Source organism: Tinamus guttatus, unplaced genomic scaffold (genome assembly GCF_059628265.1).
Source record: "Tinamus guttatus ecotype Peru unplaced genomic scaffold, ASM5962826v1 Tinamus_guttatus_pri_ptg000081l, whole genome shotgun sequence".
Taxonomy (NCBI): domain Eukaryota; kingdom Metazoa; phylum Chordata; class Aves; order Tinamiformes; family Tinamidae; genus Tinamus; species Tinamus guttatus.
The window spans coordinates 8,796-29,944 of record NW_028288615.1 but is presented as its reverse complement, the minus strand read 5'-3'; the positions used below and the strand labels follow the sequence as shown (position 1 = coordinate 29,944).

Sequence of the window (21,149 nt, the reverse complement as noted above, 5' to 3'; positions counted from 1 at the left end):
GTTTTCTGTTTATAAACAAGTCAATTTCCTTTTAATGTGGCTTCATCTTGCTATATGGTTTCTAAAGTGCTTTTGCAGAAGATGAGAGGCTGAAATCATTGACATATTTATTATTCAGAAAAAGCAGATTAAAAAAATACTTACTAGGTTCTGGCAATGAATATAATTAGTGCAGCTAATCTTGGGCAGAAAGTTTTTCCATTCAGTGGAGGAGAAAAGCCAATGCTTTATGCAGTGAATAGGGCATTCGTGCTTCAGTGTCCTCACATCAAGATTTGGTTGTTTGAATTTTAGGAGTGTTCAGAAACGTGCTCTGTGAAATCAGTGGCGGGAACTCCGTCCAGGATGGGTGGGTGTGAGCAAGGGAAGGTGCATCAGTAACTGCCAGGGAAATCCCAGGAGTCCGACCTTCACATTGCAGAGCATAGGCAGTGTTTTCCTGGAGCAGTCCTCCCTCCTAGTTTGCACAACTAACAACAGCAGCTGCTGCAAGGAGGGAGCGTAAGGACAGACCTGGCTCCCATACTTTCCTTGAAAGAGTTGCACCCCACAAAAAAAATGAGAGTGTGCGGGGACAGTTCTTCGAGCTCTAAAATTGGATGATCTCCAAACTTAGGCAGAGACTAGACAACTGTCCTGAGCCTGTCTCCTTTGCCACTTTAACAAGCTTGACTGTTATGCTAGATCAGGAGAGAGAGGATCTGTGGAAGCAGATAGGGTCAGTTTCTCTTCTCTTGCAGCTGGAGTTTTCAATATTTGTGAGATGGAAATAGGTGATGAACAATCCTTACATTCAAATCCTCAATGGCTGAAGTGGACTTGATGCTATGGTGTGATTGGTACAGAAAATGGTGGTGTTTTTAACAGAGACAAATTAGTGAAGCGTCTGAGGTTCGCAGCGGCTTCTGATTGCATTTAGGTGAAATTCAATCTTTTAAAACATGGTTTGAGCCTAGGTTGATGTCGGCACTATATAGTGGTCTACAAGCAGATGCCAATCAAGCTATTTTCAAAAAGCTGAATTACCTCAGTGCTAACTACCCCGGGCACCAAGCTAGGGTCCTGTGCTGTCTCCAGGCCAGAGCTGCTGCCTCTTAGTGGTGCTGCTCTTGTATCCGTATCCATATCCATATCCGTATCCGTATCCATATGAGGGCTCATTTAGGGATCTCAGCTCAGCATTGGTGGCTTTTAGTGATTGCTGTGCAGTAGAGAGGCACCAAAACTAGATTTAGACTCACTTGCTGTGGCCCTGGGGGAGAATCTGCTGCTTTTCTTTGTGTTTTAAACTTCTGACTCTTAATGTCATATGCTGGAAGAAATTCAGTGTAAATAAGTCAATCACAAATACATATTTTTCAGTATAGAACTTGCTTGGCAACTGAGGCTACAGAGTATTTTTGGCTTAAAATCACATATTCTTTCTCATGATTTTGTTTTTCCTCTCTGTAGGAACGAACATACAAACCAATAAGCTATGTGGATCAAATGGCCATTCACTTCTCTATGGATGGAAACATGATACTCAAAGATTCTGATGAAGGCAGACGGCAGAATGCCAGATCAAGCACTGAAGAAGGTAAGTTTGTTATTTGAAAACACAGTCGTTTTTAGTTAGCCACTGGTATCGTGTTTTTTTTTTTTTTTTTTTTTTTAACATGATGGAATGATAATGCTTCATGACTAGAGAATGGAATACCTTTAGTTTTGGGTTGTTTGCTTCTTTTGAAAGAAAAGAGTAAAAAAGTTCTGCTGCTTGCCACAGCACAAAGACTGTGATTTCAGAGCTAGATTAACACCATCAATTGAAATTTTCAGAGCTGTTTAGTGGCTTTTAAATAGCTTGCACTAGAATTATTTAGATATACACATCTAAATATTTATCCTACTCTGAAAGTTTCATTCATGAACTAAAGTTTGAGGTAGTCTTAAAGCAGAAATGGTTGGCAGCTGCGTGAGCATTCAGGAAACCGTCATATACTTGTTCCATTCTTACACTTTCTCCAAAGTATCTACTTCTTGACAAGGGGAGATATAAGATATTGGGCCAGTTGGAACTTTGACCTGAGCTAGCATGACCACTTTTAGTTTTTTAGTTAAGGAAGTTACCTTAATTCAGAGGCTCAAAAACTGGGTCAGTAAATAGTTCTAGATTGTATTTTAATCCGGGAAAGATGTACTATTTTAGAGATTTTCTCATATTCTCACATTTTATGAAAGTAGAAGTTGTGTCACAAATACTGCCTTGAGAATATTTATTGCTTCTGGCCTCAGAGGGTCAGTGGCTCTTTTAATTTACACTTAACAAAATGTGTGTGAGGATTTGAAGTAGGACAAAGTGCTAAGTGGGATCTGTAATGCCACAGAAGCATGGATTGTTATTGCTGGCAGTGCTTGTTTTCATAGATTCCAAGTTAACTTGTTAAAAGTAAGCTTACAGCTTGATGCTATTATGACTGTGCACTCAGGGCTATAATTGGAATGTGCACATCCATCATCCTCTGACCTAGCTAGTATGTTCCTTTTAACTGTATAAGTAAGAACACACCATGTTACTGCTGTTTTCTATTGGTCATTCTCTGTGGTTGTGTATGATTACAGCCATTTTTGCAGGGCTGAAGGTCCAGAACTGAAAGCAAAGCCTGAAACAAAACTACCCGAACAAGTAGTGAATTTCAGAGATTTGATCTGAGTGGAAATCAGAGATTTGATTTCAGTTCAGCAAGCATTACTGCAGTATCATTATAGCAATAATACTGTCTCCTTGTGTGGCTTTGAGCAAACCATAACCCTGCAAAATGAGAATGGATTGTGGTGTTAATTAATGAGATGTAATTGGAAAAGGATGTATCTGTAGTAGTGCTTTGGAGGACAGAAGAGTCTGCAAAATGTGTCCTATTGTGTAGGGCTTACACACTTATCTCTTCCTTTATCAGAAAAGCCTCCTCTTGAGGATTCTGCAGTAATACCTGAAGAAGCAGAGATTAAAGATGAAGAAAGCACAGAAGATACACAGGTAATTTTCCATAGTTAGCTGAGAGGTGCCCATCTTATTTTTAATATTAGATTTGAAATTCATTTTATTATAAGATGGACTAACTTAGAAGCTTCTGTAATTGATTTCTTTATGCCTGAGATGTCTCTGTTGAGATCCTGCCAATTCTACCAAGTAGTCAGGGTCCTCCTTCTCTTGCTTGGTTTGGAAGAGCTGCACAGAGGGCTGGGAAGTCATTGCATACCAGGTCTATCTTCATCCAGAACTTCCACCAGGATGGACTGTAACTTTCAGGGAACTGGAAAATTCCCGGACAACCTATCCATCCCTGAAAGCGAAATTGGGCAAAATCTAGATAGGGAGAGATGAAAGCAGCAGGTATAGCTACCTGAAATAAGCACTGACTTAAAGGTAGTTGTACGATCAGAAAGGAGCTTACTGCAAGAAGTTTGTTTTTACACAAACTGTGTCAGGCCCTGGATTCAAAACCTGACTAATTTCAAATAAATTTGGTCTCTTTAAAAAGGAAATGAAAACATGGGTTATGGGACCGAAATAAGTTTTTCTGGATCTTCGGTTTCTTTTGTCATAGGCAGTCATGCCATATTACCCCATTCATGTCAGGCTGTGTTTTAAAATAACTATCTGGTAGCTAGATATCTCTAATTTCCAATTAATTTACAGTGATTTTCTTCCAGTGTCAACTTGTAGCCGTTTGAATTTGTGCCAAGATTGTCTTCTAGCTGAAACAGCCATTTTCTAGCATACCCCAGCCTGTCCCAATGTGTTTCTACAGTATGTATCATTTCAGCTAGAGTTGGACTTGGTTGAAAGAAAAATTATTTGCTCGTTTTATTACTGCCCCCTCAATCTTCAATAATAATCTCATCTGCTAGACAGCAGAAATCCAGCAGTCTGAGCTAAAGCCCTTCTGAAGTGGGGAAGAGGTGTGTGGTTCTTCCAGTGCAGAGTTTCTGCTCTACTCTCTTGCAGGCTGCAGGGGAGGAAGAGGCAGAGGAAGCAGGAACAGCAGAAGCAGCTGAAGCTGCAGAGGCAGAAGAGCCTCCTCCCCCCAAACCAAGGGAGCGCAAGCTCGCGAACCAGTTCAACTTCATCGAGAGAGCTTCAAAGACGCTCAACAACCCCTTGCGGGTACTCTGCTTCTGCCCTTTCCTTCAGGGCTTGGGAGGAGTCTTCCTTTGGGAGGATATGTAGAGCATCTGTTTTTACTGCAGTATCCCTGCAGATACTGTTGAGAGGGAAGAAAACAGTGACTAAGTGTGGTAAAACATGTGGGGTAGTGGAAATGGTGACGAAAAATTCTTGCCTTATGGATTCCTGGGCAGCCTAAAAGAGGTTTTGGTGCTACTGTAAATCTCTACCTGGTTATAGCACTTTTCAAGTATCTTTTCTTAGCTGAAAAAGGAGGAGGATAGACCAGTGGTTAGGGGACTAACTGAAGGCTTGGGATCTGTAGGAAGTTCATTCTTCTTTTGCCTCACACTCCCTGTACACCTTGTACTGTGATTCTTATCTGCAAAGTGGGGGTATAAGCAGCTATTTATCGCAAGAGCACTGTAAGGATCAAGGTGCTAAGGCTTGTGTTTTGCTCAAGTGCTAGAGCATTAGGCTCACACAAGGCTGGCAGATGTTCACTGCCAATAAACAGCACATCTCCCGTCCCGCTCCATGTCTGGGCTTTGTGGTCAGTGCAGGCCCAAGATGTTCTGCTCCTCACACCTGTTGCTAGGCCCGTGGCCCTTCCAAGGGAGCCTGTCTTCCCAGGGCACCCCACAGAACAGTCACAATGATGTTTGCCCCCAGCTGCGAGGTCAGACAGCGGGTGCCTCTGAGTCTTTGGAGAGAAAATTCTCCCATTTTCCCTGCTGCACTGGAGTCCAAATCCATACCGTTTCCGAGGGAGCCTGCTTGCCCGCTTTCCAGCTGTTTCACCTGAGGTGGGAACCTGCAGGACTGATGAGCTTGGAGAAATCTAAGAGCTATAATGCTGCTGGAGCTGCTGTCTCCTAGAAGAGGAGTCACCAGTAGGGATTGGGGATCCAAGAAGAATTTACACACTTGTGAAGTGCTTACTTCAAATTCTGCAGTTTTTTAAATCCCTGTAGAGGACACACAATCCCTAGAAAGAACACACAATTTGTTATTTCTCTTTCCATAGTTCTGCATCTTCCTTTCCCTTTGGTGTTGTTGAAAAATGCGGAAGTGCCTTTGAAAGCAGAACTTAGCCCTTAGATAGCTGTCAAGCACTGTTGTGGCTGTCAAAGATGTGCAATTTCCACCTCTCAGACTACTGCATTTCAGGGGCCAGTGAGATGTGACAGGCAGCTTCTTCAAAATATCCTGGCACGATATTTTTCTGAAAGAAAACACTCTTCCCCAAAATGAAAGTGTTTCACAGAGATTTACTAATTTCACTCCAATATTTGATAAGAGGGTGATAGAAATATCATTTCAGTAAGATCAAATGATTGGTTTAATGTTTGTAAATGATTGTTATTCTGTTGGCATCTTTCTTTTGACTCTGTGGTGTCCACATGGGATTTTAATATATAGGTCAAAACTTTTAAAATCTGGTAGAGTATTTTAACAAGTAGAAGAATATTGCTAAGCATTTGCTAGGCAGAGTTGATGCAAAGCATTTTAGCACATTGGATGCTGAATTCACGCAATCAATATTCTTCTAACTAAATGCTATGAGAAGTTAGTTTCTGCATCCAGAACTGTGTCACTGCAAAGGGTTTCAGCATGTTAATGGTTTGGTTACACTTCTTCATGCTTTTTCTTCATTCAGGACAGAGCGTGTCAATCGGAGCCTACACCTTGTAAAAATTTTTCAGCCACTGCTAACCAGGTATCTGTTTTTGGCTTTATAAGCTCTTTTAGTGTATACTTAGGAGAATGAAATGAGAAAAAGGAAAAACTAAATTACCATGTTTGTATTCTTCACACTGGATTGTGCTCAGATACTGCGGCTTTAGTCTCTGGTTTAAATCTGAGAACAAACTAGTGTTGCCCCCTCTTCCCTGCCTTAATGGAAGGTCCACTTGCAGCCTTTGAATTACACTTGGCTCCATTTTAGGTAGCGGGAGTGTGCCTGTTTATTCATGATAAACAACTGTTCCAAAACTGTTATTCAGTATTTATACATCTCTTAAAAATGTATGTATGTATGTGTGTGTGAATATACATATATATATGACAGATTTATATGTATATAACTCTTTACAGGTGAAATATGCAGCTGGAAAGGAAATCCAGGCAACTCTGCTGCTTCCTACAGATACTCACAAAATGCATTCGTTTGTCACTGATACGAACATTGACTCAAACTTTTTTTATCTATTTATTGTACAAATTGACCACAGAAACATCCATGAGAAAGGATTACCTGTTTTTTTCTGTGGTAAACTAGTATAATATCTTTAAAAATGACACTGTCCGAAAGTGATAGGAAAGGAATGAGGGGAGTGTCACTGTTGAGCTGAATATTGTAGCTTAGTCTATTTCCGAACTTGAAATCACACAGTAATTAACCTAAGATCTTCCCTCCATCCATCTAGAGTTTCCTTTGTTTTTTTCTGACACTAAGATGATCTGAAAGCTTGAGCAAACAGAGCTGTTAAGATAAGAAGCTGCTGCTAAAACTTTGCATCAAAGTGTCTGAAACCTAAGAGGAAAAGCTTTTCCTTGTTTTCATTTTATTCTTTTGAATATTTGAATGAATATAAGTTAGTAATTTAATTACACTTTTTTTTTCCTCAACTCTTCTTTTTCTTCCTTCGGCTTGCATATTCCTCTTCCAAAGCTTTCTCTTCTGCTCCTTCTCCCATTCTTCTTGTCACATCTTCTTTGTCCTTTCCAGTGATCTTTGGAACATCCTTACTTTCCATTTCCACCTGTAAATTTGTAACACAATACATGTTTTAGTCTTCCTTTTGTGTTTGAATCATACACCCTCTCCGAAGCTGATCTGTCAGAATTAGATTTTCTTTTCTTTGTTTCATAAGTAACATATCTGCCTCATACTGTATTAGTGCTCCAGCACAAATTAATTAATTCTTAAGTGGAAAAATTACTTACAGATCTACTCAAGTAAGGCATTCCTGGCAGAGCAGAAGATGTAAAACTGCTCTCAGTTTCCATTTGATCATATGTTGCAGAATTTTGTTGCAGAGTCTAAGATTTAAATTGTGTTAAGCAGCTACAATGTAGTTTTCCAACACCGCATGAGAAATGCATAAGCATAAGGGAAATGATTAATGCATGTTTCCTGATTAGCACTGGTAAAATGGCCCAAGAGGGCTGTCAGAATATCCTATGGAAAAAAATGTAGATGTGAAGCACCAAGAAGGGAGTTTGGACTGATTCCAGGGGGTGTGTTACTTTTGTGAATATTGTCATGTTTTTGTGATGGTGCAGATGTTTGTTTTCTGGAATATAATCAGATCCTGTAAACTTTGCCTGTATGTCTTGCAGTGGGAGATCTATGATGCCTACGTGGAGGAGCTTGAGAAAATGGAAAAGTCTAAAGAGAAAGAAAAACCAAGAGCCCATGTAGCAAAGAAAGAAGAGAAGAGGAAGGATAGAAAGTCAAGTTCCCTGGAGTCACAGGTACTGCCAGGTGCACATTTTATAATCTGGCAGAAACTCACACAGAGTGCAAATTGGGGAAGTTAGCAACTCGTGTGGGTTGTATAATTAGTTCTCTCAACTGACATATAATGGCTCTTAAGAAAAAAATTTTTATTTATTTATTTTGCCAGGAACTGTATTTCTGAAACAGCATTTCCTTTTCTAGTTGCTGTATTGTTTTATGAAAATGCAAAAAAGTGATACCATAATCTTGACTTTAATTTGATTTCCAAATGAGGTTTGTGGGTCTCTTGTGGTGTGCGTTATCAAATTTGTGTTATATTTTTGACTAGCATGTGAAGGATAACAGAATGAAGTAAGTAGAAACAATGTCTGTGTTTTCAAGAAGTTACAAGGGATTTAGCTATTTCCCATAATTTTCCTCTTTGCAAGTCAAATTATGATCTTTACAAAATGTTACTAAAGCAATATGACACATTTGCCTATTTTTAGTGTGGTGTTGTATAATTATCATTTATGATTATATACCTATAATATAGATATGTGCTTTATATGAAAGTTATTAGTAATTATTGAAATCTAAGCCTATGTACACAAAACGAATAGTGGCCACTAGTCTGGCCTTTCTGAGCAGCAGGTATCCCAACCCAAGCTCACAACTCAGCTGCTGCTGTGTGTTTGCTGCCAGGCTGGCACTGGCTTCCCATCCAGCACTGTTTGTGCTCTGAAGTCATACCACAGTCCATGCTCCAAAGTAACAATGAACCCATGTTTAAAATGTCACCCCGCTTCAAGCACTACGAAAACAATAACAACCTCTAAAGAGTTGCTTCACGTTTTGGAATGTTTTCAGGGGGTTCAGGAAGTTTTCATTAAGGGTTTGATTAGTTCAGAACTTTTCTTCCTCTCAGTCTAAGTTAAACCACTTAGAGGACAAACTGAAGTAGTTCTTGCAATGACTGGAGATAAATGCAATGAAAGCTATGATATAAAAATGTGGAAGTCAAATCTTAGTTTGCCGCTTGAACGGGTATAGTTATATGCCTGTAACTATGATGTACCTCTTTATTATATGCTGGCTCCCTGAAAATGGCTCTCGCTGTCGGAATATAAGGACTTTTAAACCAATACAGCTGAGATGGCAGTAGAGAATTTTGCTGGTTTAGCTACCCCACTGTTGCTCTGCCATCAAAAGCCTCTTAGCGTAAGCAAACCAGGAGCATATTCTGATAGGCTTCTTTGTGTGAATTGTGCCATTGAATTTCACAGTTCCTTCTAAAACTGATAAATCTTTCACCTGAGTAAGCACTGGAGAATTAAGCCTGAGGTCAGCAATATAATTATGGGCCTAATGGATGGATTGCTAAAAGCTAATGATTAAAAAGAAGTAAGAATTATACCGGAGATGTTTTCTTGTAACAGGCTGCTGCATGCTCCATTGACAACAGTGCACCCATGATCTCCCCTTTGGTGCTTTTTCCTCTTAACACCTTCCAAGGGTGATTGCAGGGAAGTCAAAACATCAAAACACTGGGAAAGGGAAAGGAAAAGCTTCCTTATGAGGAGACATTCTCCACAATTGGGACTGACTGTGAGAAAAGCCTGCTGAATTTCCCAGTTGTTAGCACTGGAGACATGAAACTTGCTGCAATCCTAGGGTAGAATCTGCTTACATCGAGTATTACCTTACGTTGATAAGATGCTCATGTGTAAACCTATGGAAATAAGGATGGGTGGTGTCAGAATCTGTACCCCACTCTGAAGTCAGCAGACGTGGAAATGGGTTTTGTAGAACTGCCAACTCATAGCTTATAAATTTGGGGCTGCACATATTAATTATAACAGATATCCCAGTTCAGTACTTGCTGAGGGCATCCTGCTTTTGATCATTTCTGAAGGGGACCTGTGGAACATCAAGCAGAAGATGTGCAAAAGGCTCAAATCAAAGATGCTGGGGCTAGAGGGAGCGATCAACATCCCAAGAGCTTAAAGCACTTATCCTGATGCAGAGCAGCTCCTCCTACCCCGAGATTAATGAAATCACAAATCTGTCAGAAGAGGGGTGGAACTGTGCAACTGGAGAATAACAAAGATAGAGTGTATATAGAAAGGGTAAAAATGGTTCAGTTAATATGACCTTAGTATTAGAATTAATTTGTAGGGAAAGAGTAGTTAGAGACTTGAGAATAAATCTGAAATAAACTCTGGAATGAAATAGCACAAGTTTACCAAAGGTGGACTGTGTCCAAATAATCTCACCTCTCTGATAAGAGAACAGTTGTGATTTTCCTTGTTAAGGAAAGAATAATAAAGCTAATCCAACTTAAACTCTGTAGAGCTGCTGCTATAATATTTTGGTGAAATGATTAGATAAATGGGAAAGGTACTTGTTAGTACATATTGGAAGGGACAGCTGGGGAGGAAGACTGCATTTTTGGATTGATTAAAAAACCTTTGAGGGCTTACAGTTTCTTGACATCAGTTTCTACAGTACCACTGAGTTGTGATGTGGCTATGAAAAAGGCAAGTACATTGGTAGAATGTATTCTGCAAGGGATGGCAGAGAAATGTAATTTCTGTTATGCAAGACATTGGGAGAACTCATCTAGAATAACGCATATATAGATACATAGATTGACAGAGCATTATCTGTAATTTTGGTCACCCTGTTTCAAAGGAGATAAGTACAAACCTTGAGAAGCATGGAAAAGAACACAAGAAGCACTAACTCAGTGTCACCCTAGAAATTTCTTCGAGCCTTCTTTTGAATATACTCTTTCACAGTGGTATGCTGGAAATAGCATCTTCTCTTGACTCCTCTAGAGAAGAAATGGTTTAATGATTTCTTTGAAAGTTCAAACAAAACTTAGATTTAAACAGAAATACTCACATGATGCCTAGATCCTGTGATTGGTGATGATTTGAAGTCTGGCCTGACTTGTGCATCCCACTTTAGCGAAATAGTTAGAATCTAGCAGAGTTTAACAAAACTCTGAGAAATGCCCCCTAAGATAACCTAGCCCACAGGTTGAAATTATCATTTGAAGTTCCTGGATGACAACTAGTTATTTCTGAAATAGCAGCTGAAATCTGAGGGCAATTAATCTTCACGTAATTGCTCAGCTGGAAGTTCACCTAGGGGAGCAGTAAGTTGTTACCCATTCCCTTCATTCTGCTGTTTGCAGAGTATCACTAGTAAGAGCAAATAATGAAAAATGAAGAGATGAGAACAATTTAGAAGATGAAAAACTGCTTGACAGGTTTCATCCCAGGGGACATTATTTGGTATTAAGAGTGGATATTTGAGGTGTATGAAGGTGATGGCTGTCCAACAGATGACAACAGTTATACCATGCTGTATTTTTGCAAGTGGGAGATTCTAGTAACAGCATACTTTTGCCAGAGATACAAGCAGTTATTTCATTGATTTTGGGGTGGATTTGTCTTCTGGATATTCAGTTTCATGCTTGTTTCATGCTCCAGTCTACTGGAGTTACACATCGCAACTGTCCAGCTGCTGAGAGGCAAATGTGAAGCAATTAGTGTTAATGAATAGAAGAGCAAGACCAAGGCATTTAATTTCAAAGTACTAATCCATTATCTGTATTAACATATGATTCCATTAACATTATTTCCATTCTAAAAATAACTTACACACAGAAATGAACGAAAAATTAGTTAGCTGATGAGCTCTCATTACATTTGGCTAGCTAGCCCAGAGTTGGCCTACAAAGAAAAAAACAGCCTCAAACAGATCTTAAAAGAGATAAATTAAGCCTATCTCTTCCACTGAAGATTTATTTCAATAAAAAATAGAATAAATCAAACCCAATATAGCACATGATCCAATGAGAAAATAACTTACTGTGATCTACTTTAATGCCAAAAAGTGTAGTTATTCATGGCTGCACTGCTAGCAGCCCAGCTAGCTCAAAACAAAGCTGATTTAAAGTTCTTTCAATTTATCTGGACAGTTTCCTGCACTGTAGGAAAAAGTCCATTGAATAATATATTGCTCCTGTATTTTCAGATTCTTTTAAGGTAAAGCTATTTCCCATTTTGCTAAAAGGGAAAAAAAAAAAAAAAAACTGTTACAGTTGATGCAGTCTCTGGGATTGATTGTATTGTGAGAATATAATAAAGTAAGCCTTGTCTTCTGATCTTCACTTCAGAATGATATCTCTGGTTAAAATTTCACAGTATTTGGGGTCCAGGTTTCCTTGGACACATAAGAGCTGCAGCTGCTGCTGTCTTTAGGGGACTGCACTTCCACAGCTCCCTCCAGTAGTACTTGCAAACTAAAGGAAGAAGAGAAATTTTCCTGCAAAATGGTAAATAGGAAGTGAAGGGAAGGTAGTTTACCTAACTAACACACCTGATGAACTAGTGGGACTCCAGAGTGTCTTGCAACTCTGCCTTGCGACTATGACTTTTACTGAGTTGGAGATAAGAGTATTTATTGCTCTTCTCTCTCTTTTTTTTTTTTTTTAGTTTTATTGTAGCCTTTCCAACATTTAACCTCTGTCAATTAAGCTTACTCAGAGTAATATACTGGTAGCAGCCAATGACATTTTTATAGCTGTGATGCCAATAGAGCTGGACAGGTGTTAGCACAAGTGAATTGTTTTTTAGAAAGTGTTTTAGAGAATGACAAGTCCTATCATGGCAGAAGCAAGAATGGCAACCTTTAAATCAAAAGAGTGAATCAACTGAGAATTGATTTCTACTGGGATTTTCCAAATACCTACTTCATCTCTTACTTTCATTTCTCTTAATTTTTATGAAGCCCTAATGTCTAAAGAACATTATGAAGAAAACTGGATTCAAAAATGAAACCTTTCTCCCTGTGCTTTTTTAAATTCTGAAATTGTTAGCAAATTTGCTGTGTCATTCTCAAGAACTCTTTCCAGAAACTGAAGGCAAATCTGAAGAACCTGAGAATGGCCATTCTGCTTCTGATCAAATCTCCAGATCAAATCTCTGTCTCTAGCAGTGACTACAAATGAAAGTGTAGGAAAGGGTAAAAACACAGCAAATATATATCATACCCTTCACCAACCTGCTCCCCATCCCCAAATATTCTTCCAGCCTTCAACAATTTTTAGTGATTTCCCATGCCAGATGTGGTTTGGTGCATGGATGGGAATACTTGTTCAGTCTCCTCCTTGAACCTCTGTAATTCTTGTGCCTACAACACCCTTTGGCATACATTGCCCTGACCTGTCATTCTGCTTAAAGTGTCACCTCCTCTTGTTTGTTTTCAGGATGACCTCCTCTAACTCCACTTAATGCCCCTTCTTTCTGTATTGGAAGAGAGTGTCCAGGCAGTCATAGTCCAGTTTGGAGTTTACCTGTGATCACACATACACACATATGGTAGGGAGTACACCCCTAAAGAAGTAGTTAGGAAGAAGCTTTAATAAGAAGATAGGACACGAATGGGGTGACTGGGCAGGTAGCTCAGTCAGGCACGTGTTACTGTCCAGCCATCTGCTTACACTCAAAAGAGCCCCTTTTACAGCCCTTTCCTCTGCTTCCCCAGGCTTGTGTTCCTCCCATCCACCTGGATCTTTCCCTTTCTGCACTATTCTTCCAAACAAACAACCTACCCCTCAATACTTCTCCTCTCTTGGTCCCACTTTTGTCACACTCATACCCAAATGATGGGTATGGTTCTGATATGGTTACCTAGGCAATCTTGACCTTACATGACGTTATTGATACAGTTACCTAGGCACTGCTGGCTTTGCAGGAAGCCATCTTCTGAAAGGTCCCCACTACTTCTCTTCAATTATTTTTGAAATTTTGGTATTTCTCACCTAATATTTCTCACTTAATAGCCCCTTAACCATCTGTGAAATCTGGCCTACATACCTTCACATATGCAAGTTTTCCACTTGTACTGGCCCCAGGCCAGGAGGATGAGATTTCCCACAGTACTCAAAGCAAGCAGGAGCTAAATTCTTCTTGACTTTCCACAAGAGCTGGGCAACATACATATTTTCGTATTTGTTATATATTGTATGATCTTACTGATCTGCATGGATGTGTGGAGTTGGAATTGCCAATGATTAGCTGAAGGACTCCTAGATGCCTGGATCTTTACTTAACATATAAGACCCTAAAGTTCTTCAGACAGAGAGCAGAGAATGCCGATATGTTATTAAATATGATTATGTCACTGAACTATTAGCAAGTGAGATGGGGGAGGTCTCCTGTGTGTCCTTTCAGCCCGTTCCCCCATGATGTAGGTGTACTGGGCTGAGGAAGACAGCCCCAAACAGTTTTCACTGAGGTTTAGATAAACACTTTGCAGTTATGCTAAATCAGGAGCAAATACTGAAGTTCATCTGAAGGATGGTGGCTTGCAAAGCTCATATAAAGCATTTTCCTTAATTCAAGTGACCTCACCTTTAAGTGCTGACATAAGGAGCTTCAAGTTATCCTGTATTCAAGTAAAGACCAAAGTATTCAAGAATTTTTCAGTAAGACAAGGTCTGAAGAACTTGTAATAATGTGGGATATACCTTTTATTTTCCTTGTTTTTCTTTTCAACAGACAGATGATATAACAAAGGTCTCCAAGGCTGCCAAAATAATGGAGCGGATGGTGAATCAGAACACATTTGATGATATTGCACAAGGTACGGCCTTGCTGACAGATGTTCACACTCAAGCCCGCATGCCTGTAAAGGATTTTAGCAAATTATGCCCAGGCAGAGGTGGACAGTGACAGATTAGGGCATAGTTAGTGCCTTTTTGCAGGCAAATGGTTTGTTACCTTTCAGCATGTTGGTGTTTGCAGTGTGCTGCCTCTGCTGAACGTTTGGAAAACAGAGCAAAAACCAACGGGGCTCACAATGTGCTGGCTCACGTGAGGCAAACAGAACACAGGAACCCGGTGTGATAGACGTGTCGCACGGGCCCTGCTCCCAGCAGGCTGGGCCAGCAGGGCCAGCCGAGAGGTCCCGGCTCCGCGTAGCTCCCCGGGGCAAGCGGCAGTGCGGAGCAGCCTTCCGGCTGGCCCGGCCATGGGGATGCTGTCGTGGATGTGCCAGTTTGCAAGGGTGCTGCCACCTTCCTTCAGCTCCTTCCTGAAGAACCGCGTTCAGTGTGTGCTTATACCTGTGTGCTCGGAGTACAGGGACACGGGGAGTCGTGTCTGCTCACCTGAGCAGGGCCTTTCTCTGTACTCTGCTTTTCTGTGTCCACAGCTTTGTCATTCTTCCGGATAAGTATCCCTCAGCCTTTGATGTTTATATGACTGTCTGTGCCTTGGTGATATGCAGGCACGGAGAAGCTAATAGCTTATTCCAAGTGTCCCTAGCTGAATGAAATCTTTTGTCTCAGTATTTCATCCTCAGGATGCTGGACTGTGGTTTGGGCTTTGACCTGGCTTATAGTCTCAGCCCTCCCACAACCCTGCTGTTCTTGGACAGGTCGCTCCTCACTCTGGCCTTCTGCTTCCTTTTTCAACCTGTGTCTGCTTTTGGGCTATAAGCTTTTGTTGCAACGACCAAGTGCTTGGAAAAGTATATTTACAGGGCTTAGACGCTGTTTGAGATTAAGACTTCAGGATCAAATTGTCATTATATAAACAACTGGGTTGTAGAGAAGCTGTCAGGTATGACAGAGCCCTCTCTAAAGCTTCCCTTGCCAGTGCACCATGCTATTTTGCTTCATATTTATTCACCAGGACTTATTTTTTGATTTTTGTTTTTAGATTTTAAATATTTTGAGGATACCTCCGATGAATACAGAGACCAACAGGGCACCCTCCTCCCACTCTGGAAGTTTCAGTATGACAAAACCAAGAGACTTGCAGTTACTGCCATCTCCTGGTAAGCCTTTTTATTGCAGGTTTGCTCTGCTGGTTTGCAGAGAAATTGGACTAAATGTCATATCACCTTACTAGGCAGCGTTTGTCTCATTGGGAACACTGTTTAATTCCAGTTAGCTACTTTTGGCAGCACATAAGCATGGTAGTTGCTTTTGGATGAAAAGCACACTCTGTGAGACTTGAATGCGCCATTCAGCAAAAGGGGAACGCAAAGTAGGCTCTGTGCACAGTATTAGGGCAAGGCAGGTGCAGTTGGCAGAGCAAATAAGAATCTCTTCTTGAGCAAGCTGAGAATGAACTGAGAATATTTACCTTTGCAGAATATTCAGTAGGAATCAATCCTAGGGCAGCCTAGGACAGGAGAAGGGCCAGTGATTACATTTTTAACAAGGGCCATCACAGGAGAAAAGTCTCTTTACTCGGGGCCTTATAAAGGTATTTGTTTAGACAACAGTAATAGTTGTGTCCTGCGATCTTACACAGTTCAGTGTAGTAGCAATTTACCCTACAGTCCACTTTTGTATCTTTGTTCCTAGTCAGTCCAGAAGCTATCCCTAATACTTTCAATTAACACTATCTTTTTGAGGCATTAGTTATTACAGTGAAAAAAATCTCAGTAGCATAAATGAGTCCTTATACTTTTTAACAGGCTTGATCCTCTTCAGAACTTGCCTGGTTCACACATTAAGCATGATGTTGATATAGTTTTCTTCTGCTCCCCTGCAGCCAGGCCTCTTCTCACTTGTTTGCAGCTCAGAGTCTTGCCAAACAGGATCTGTGGAAAGGCAGAGAATGACTGAAGTCTCACACCCATTCAAGCCATTGCAGTAATTTTGCTTTAAGAAAGGAGGATGTAGTTGTGTGAGAATTCAGATTAATACTAAAGTGAGATATAAAATTGGGAGAAAAGACCTTTTTTGTAGGTAGTGTATGCTGTTGTTTTTCTTATTTCAAGGAAATAACAGAAGGGTGTTCCTGGACTTGGGAAAAATAATCCCAAATTGAATTATGCAATAAGATTTACAAATGTACTGCTTTTTACACATTGTTATTAGTGACAGTCCCCTAACATCTCTCAAGGGGCATTAGGACTCTGAGCTACTAGCACAAGAAAAATGGAAAATAAAGAGAGACGTGTTTTTATGTTATCAATTCAGAATAGAAGGTTGGTGAAAACATTCATTAGATGTGTTTGACGTACATGTATGTTAGAGAATTTGTATCCAGAGAGTGCTGTTTGAGCTCAAGAGCAGCAGCAATATTGACTTTTGTCCCATTGAAGCCCTACAGTAACTGTCTACACATAGCAGGAGAGCTAAAAGAAGGTAGGTGTTTTTCAATAAAGGAACTCTAGAAGGCATCATAGATAGCTAAATGTTCACAGTCATTATGCTTCAGCAAACATACTCATCACCAACTGGATCAGAAGGGAATTTTCCTTCCTGGTCTGTGGTAGTGGTCATGAATTATTGAGTTGGTAGCTGTCTCTTGAACATCCATCATTACTTAGTGATGGGTTAGGGAAAGTGAGTATGCTGGTATTATTCTGTTGTGGTTTAGAAGCTCCTTTATTCTTGCCTTGAGTGATGGAAGCTGACACATCCCTGCCCTTTCCCCTTTCTTAAAGATGCATCTTTAAATGTAGCTTTTCAGTGATCATGAGTTGTACAAGCCAAGCAGTGCTGGAGATTGACATCCTGTGCCTTTTTTATCCTTTCCTTGTACTGCTGTGGTCTTCCGATGTTCTATTTCTTTTGTAAATCTGGAGTCCAGAAAAATTATTCACACAAACTTTACTTATGCCTATGTTCCCAAGGTCAAGCCCTTAGACTGTACACAGTCCTATGAGAATGGACTCTGATGTTAATGCGTGATACACTATACATTTCTGTTGAGCTACGTGTTTAATAATAAATGCAATCTTTTATTAATTCTCTCATTACAGGAATCCAAAGTACAAGGACCTTTTTGCAGTGGGGTATGGTTCTTGTAAGTATCAAATATGAAAGTATTATTGAGAGATTTAAAATGTCAAGGTGGTGCACTGAAGTTGAATCATAGAACACTCTGGGCATGGATTGCATCTCATAGGTGATCTCAGGTGATTTTGTAGCAGCTGATAGAGACTTAACGCAAAATAGGGATGGGGTCTTTATGTGACTTAAACATCCAGAAAGGCATAAGCAGTGGTAGCCAGGGATTTTGGCTTATGGCAGCGCTGGGTTTTCCTTCGCTCAGGGGCTGGCTCCTAGAAGCACCGCTCAGTCCTTTTTATCTTTTCTCCCAGGCTCTGACGGGGCTTTCTCTGCTTCTGCCCTTCTAATTGTTGAAGGACCAGATCTGGTACATTTTGCCTGAAGCCAGTCCTAAGAGATTGCTCTAAGTGTAAACTCATTGCTTGCCTGTTAGATGGTACCTTCTTTCAGATTGTCTCAAAAGATAAACTCCAACAGGACACGTCAAGCCTGAAAGTTGTGAAAAGGCTCATCCCCTACTGCAGTATCTAGGACTGGACATAGGAGAGCTATGAGCAGCTATGAACATCTGTTTCAGAGTTCCTGTATTTCTCTATATTAATATGTGCTTAGTATTACTGCTTTCACTTTCAGATGATGGAAAAGAATTCTAGCAAACTGATATTTTCTCATTATTTTGTTGCTGTTTTGTTGATTGCATTATACCTAACTGCTTATTTCTCTCTGATTTATTTATTTATTTATTTTTGCAACATATCCAGTCAGTTCCCCTGCTCAGCTGTGGAGTAATGCCTTAGAGCAATACCTTTGCCATGTAATGTCATCTTCTGTCTCCTTCCCTGAATCTGTACCTGAATCTTCCCTGAATCTGAATCGGTATCAACAATCTTGCTTTCCTCCTATTTGGTAGCTGTTGTTGCTTACAGACAAAGTGACTCCTATATTCTGAATGTATTCTGATTTTTTGTCTTGCTTCTGCCCCTTTCCTCTTGTCTAGACAAGATAGTAACAGACACTGCACATAAACATTGTTCCTGTCATTCCCCACTGTCTTCTACTTTCCAGCCATCCCTAAAGAGCTGACTCTTGTAAATAGCTTTTTACTCCAAGGGGACAGCTTTCTGGTAGTTTACCCCTAGGGTTACTGCCTCCCAGGGCAGTTCCTTTAGGAAGGAGTCGTGATCGGAGACTATAATATTTTCCTGGGATTTCCTCACCAAGGTAGTGTTCACTTTTCACTGTTGCCCGGTTAGCAAGCTACTCCATAAATTTCTTAGAACCTCTGAAAGTACCTGTGGACCTCCCTAAGACTTTGCTCCCGTCCTCAGTTGGGAGTATGACTAGAGTCCTGTTGCTGATGTTCTCATATAAGGGATGTTGACTTTGAAACCACACTTTTGCTTGAGGCAGGTCTTGTTCGCAAAAGGGAATACAGAAGAACCATGAAAATTTCAAACTAGATCGCAGAGCAGTACTGGTTATCTCTGCTAAAAGCGACCAGGTGTGTTGACCCATGCAGTTTCTGCATGCTCTCTCCCAGGATAGTTGTCCTTCCTTGACTGTTACATATTTATTTATTTATTTTTAATAAAAGATGACTCTAGAGTAAGGCGCTAACACTTTTCTGTCTAGCTTGAAATAGGTAAAAACTGAAATGAAAATCAGTTATGTTTCTACAGGTAACAGTATTTGAGATTGACAGATAGTAGCGTTAGTCACTGAAACTTTCACCTCAAACACTGCAACCACAGGAATTTTTTATGGAGGACAGAGAATGGGGAAGCCAAAGAAGGGACCCTTTCAGTAGAAGCATCTTTGCCCAACAGCCATTGCAGTTGTTCTACACTTACTTCAAAATTACAACTGAACATTTTTTTCTAGTGTTATTTGTCCTGAAAACGTTAGAATCCTGAATTAACAAAGGAAGTAGTTTGGTGCTTGCTTTAAGCACTTTTTTTTTTGAAAGGAAGCTGAGGGATCTCAGCTCTAACAGAATGGTTAATGAAAATCTTTGTTGAGAAATTTAGTGCATGTAGGATAAAAAAAAGTAAGTGCTGGTCCCCAAGGAAATTGCTATAATTCAGGAAGTGATCTTGAAATCATTCTGCGTTTTTCTTTTCAAAAGTCAGTAGTGGTTAGCAATTGTCCAAAAGGTGGAACAAGTATTGATGAGAATTGCTATGAAAGAAAAATAAACTTCTGGATACGACAGAAACAAAATAGGAAAGAACATATGAGACACCAATAGAAACGACAATAGAAAACAAAAGAAAAAACAAGTTCCCTGATAAAAGTGACATCTTTATTATTGTGTACAGTTCTAGTTGTGAAATCTGAAGAATATATTAAGCTATGGAAAAATTGGAAAAGATCCAAAAAAGGGCAAAAAGGATGAGCAGAAATTTATATACAACTTCTGTATCAGAGAGAACTAGCAGACTAGGACTTGTAAAATAGACAAGGAAGCGGGGATGTGATAGAGGTCTATAGAATCCTGAATGGTACAAGGAAAGTGAAAAAGGGTCAAAAATTCACTATTTTCTGTAACACCGGAATGAGGCAGAACTTACAAATTTTTTGAACCAAGGCAAAATTGAAATACAATAATGTGATACATAAGGAGATTGTGGAACTTTTGTGCCTGTCCTCCATGTTCTGGGAGACAAAGGCATACATGGATTCAAAAAGGGTGGGATAACTTCACGGCATGCCAGTTTGCTGATGCTTGTTGAAAAGGACAAATCATCTGATTCACTAAGTTCAAAAGTGCAAGTTGCTAGAAGTTTTGAGAATATACATGGAAATAGAACTATATTTCCTTGCTTCTTATGCTCTTTCTTTAGGCAGGTGCTGCTCAGTACTGTCAGAGACAGTAGAGTGGGCTATAGCGGCCTTCAGTGTGGCCCAGAATAGCTCTTCTTTTGTACTTCTGTCTGCTCTGACAATAAAAACAGATGGGTTGCTTTCATTTATACTTGTGAGGATTGTATTCTGCTTGCAATATAGCAACATTATGTTTTTATCTTAAAATGACACCTTTCTCTTAAAGTTCACTCCATGTGAACCCTGGAAATGTTCCTTTTAGTTTGTCAGGAAGTCTAAATTGTCCTGACAATCTCTTTAATTCAGCAGGCAGCTGCTATTTTAAAGGGTAGATTACGATCAGCTTTTGCAAAGGGTAGGGAGAAGCGCTCAGGATACTCCTCACTTTGTGCAGCAGAGCAAAATCTTATTGCACTCACAGCTCCTGTGCCCAGAGGAGTGGAGGAATTAGAGTCTTTTCACTGCCCTGCTCCCCAGGGGCATAAGGAGAGATACAAGCTCAGGAGTGATAACCTCCCCACTTAGCCTGTTCTTGACATTTGCTGAGACTCATTGCACTAAGCAAAGGCCTGACATCTGTGCTTTGGGGTTGTGCAAAATTACTTGTTGTTTGCATTACTTCTGCCAGGGTATCCTGTGCTGAGTGCAATGCAGATGTAGGGAGAAGTGGATGCTAGGTCAGTGGCTTGTCATCCAAGTGTGCAAGATATTCCGAAGGCTGGTTATCCCAGTTTTATAGCAGGCACAGAGGGCAGAGTTCATGTCACGTAGCTGTAGCCAGCTAAGAGGAGCTGAGTCGCTGCCCTAGGCTTCCTCTTCAGTCAGTTAGGAAAGATCAGCACATCCAGAGACCATCCGTCCTGTCCCAAGGGTGGTGTCCAAGAAAAGGAGCTAGTTATCCT

General features: G+C 40.3%; 1 protein-coding gene across 1 annotated transcript in view; it reads left to right on the top strand.

Moving 5' to 3' along the window:
• LOC104569394 (dynein axonemal intermediate chain 1-like) overlaps nucleotides 1–17,437 on the top strand; it is a gene marked incomplete at its 3' end in the record, with an annotated part of 28,970 nt that extends 11,533 nt beyond the window's left edge. The window contains exons 5-12 of the mRNA XM_088520201.1: nucleotides 1,453–1,579; nucleotides 2,937–3,016; nucleotides 3,989–4,147; nucleotides 5,808–5,867; nucleotides 7,493–7,627; nucleotides 14,168–14,252; nucleotides 15,332–15,449; nucleotides 17,394–17,437. Of these exons, the coding sequence (XP_088376327.1) occupies nucleotides 1,453–1,579; nucleotides 2,937–3,016; nucleotides 3,989–4,147; nucleotides 5,808–5,867; nucleotides 7,493–7,627; nucleotides 14,168–14,252; nucleotides 15,332–15,449; nucleotides 17,394–17,437 (808 nt within the window). The remainder of the gene's footprint in view (nucleotides 1–1,452; nucleotides 1,580–2,936; nucleotides 3,017–3,988; nucleotides 4,148–5,807; nucleotides 5,868–7,492; nucleotides 7,628–14,167; nucleotides 14,253–15,331; nucleotides 15,450–17,393) is intronic.
• Nucleotides 17,438–21,149: the final 3,712 nt, after the last annotated feature.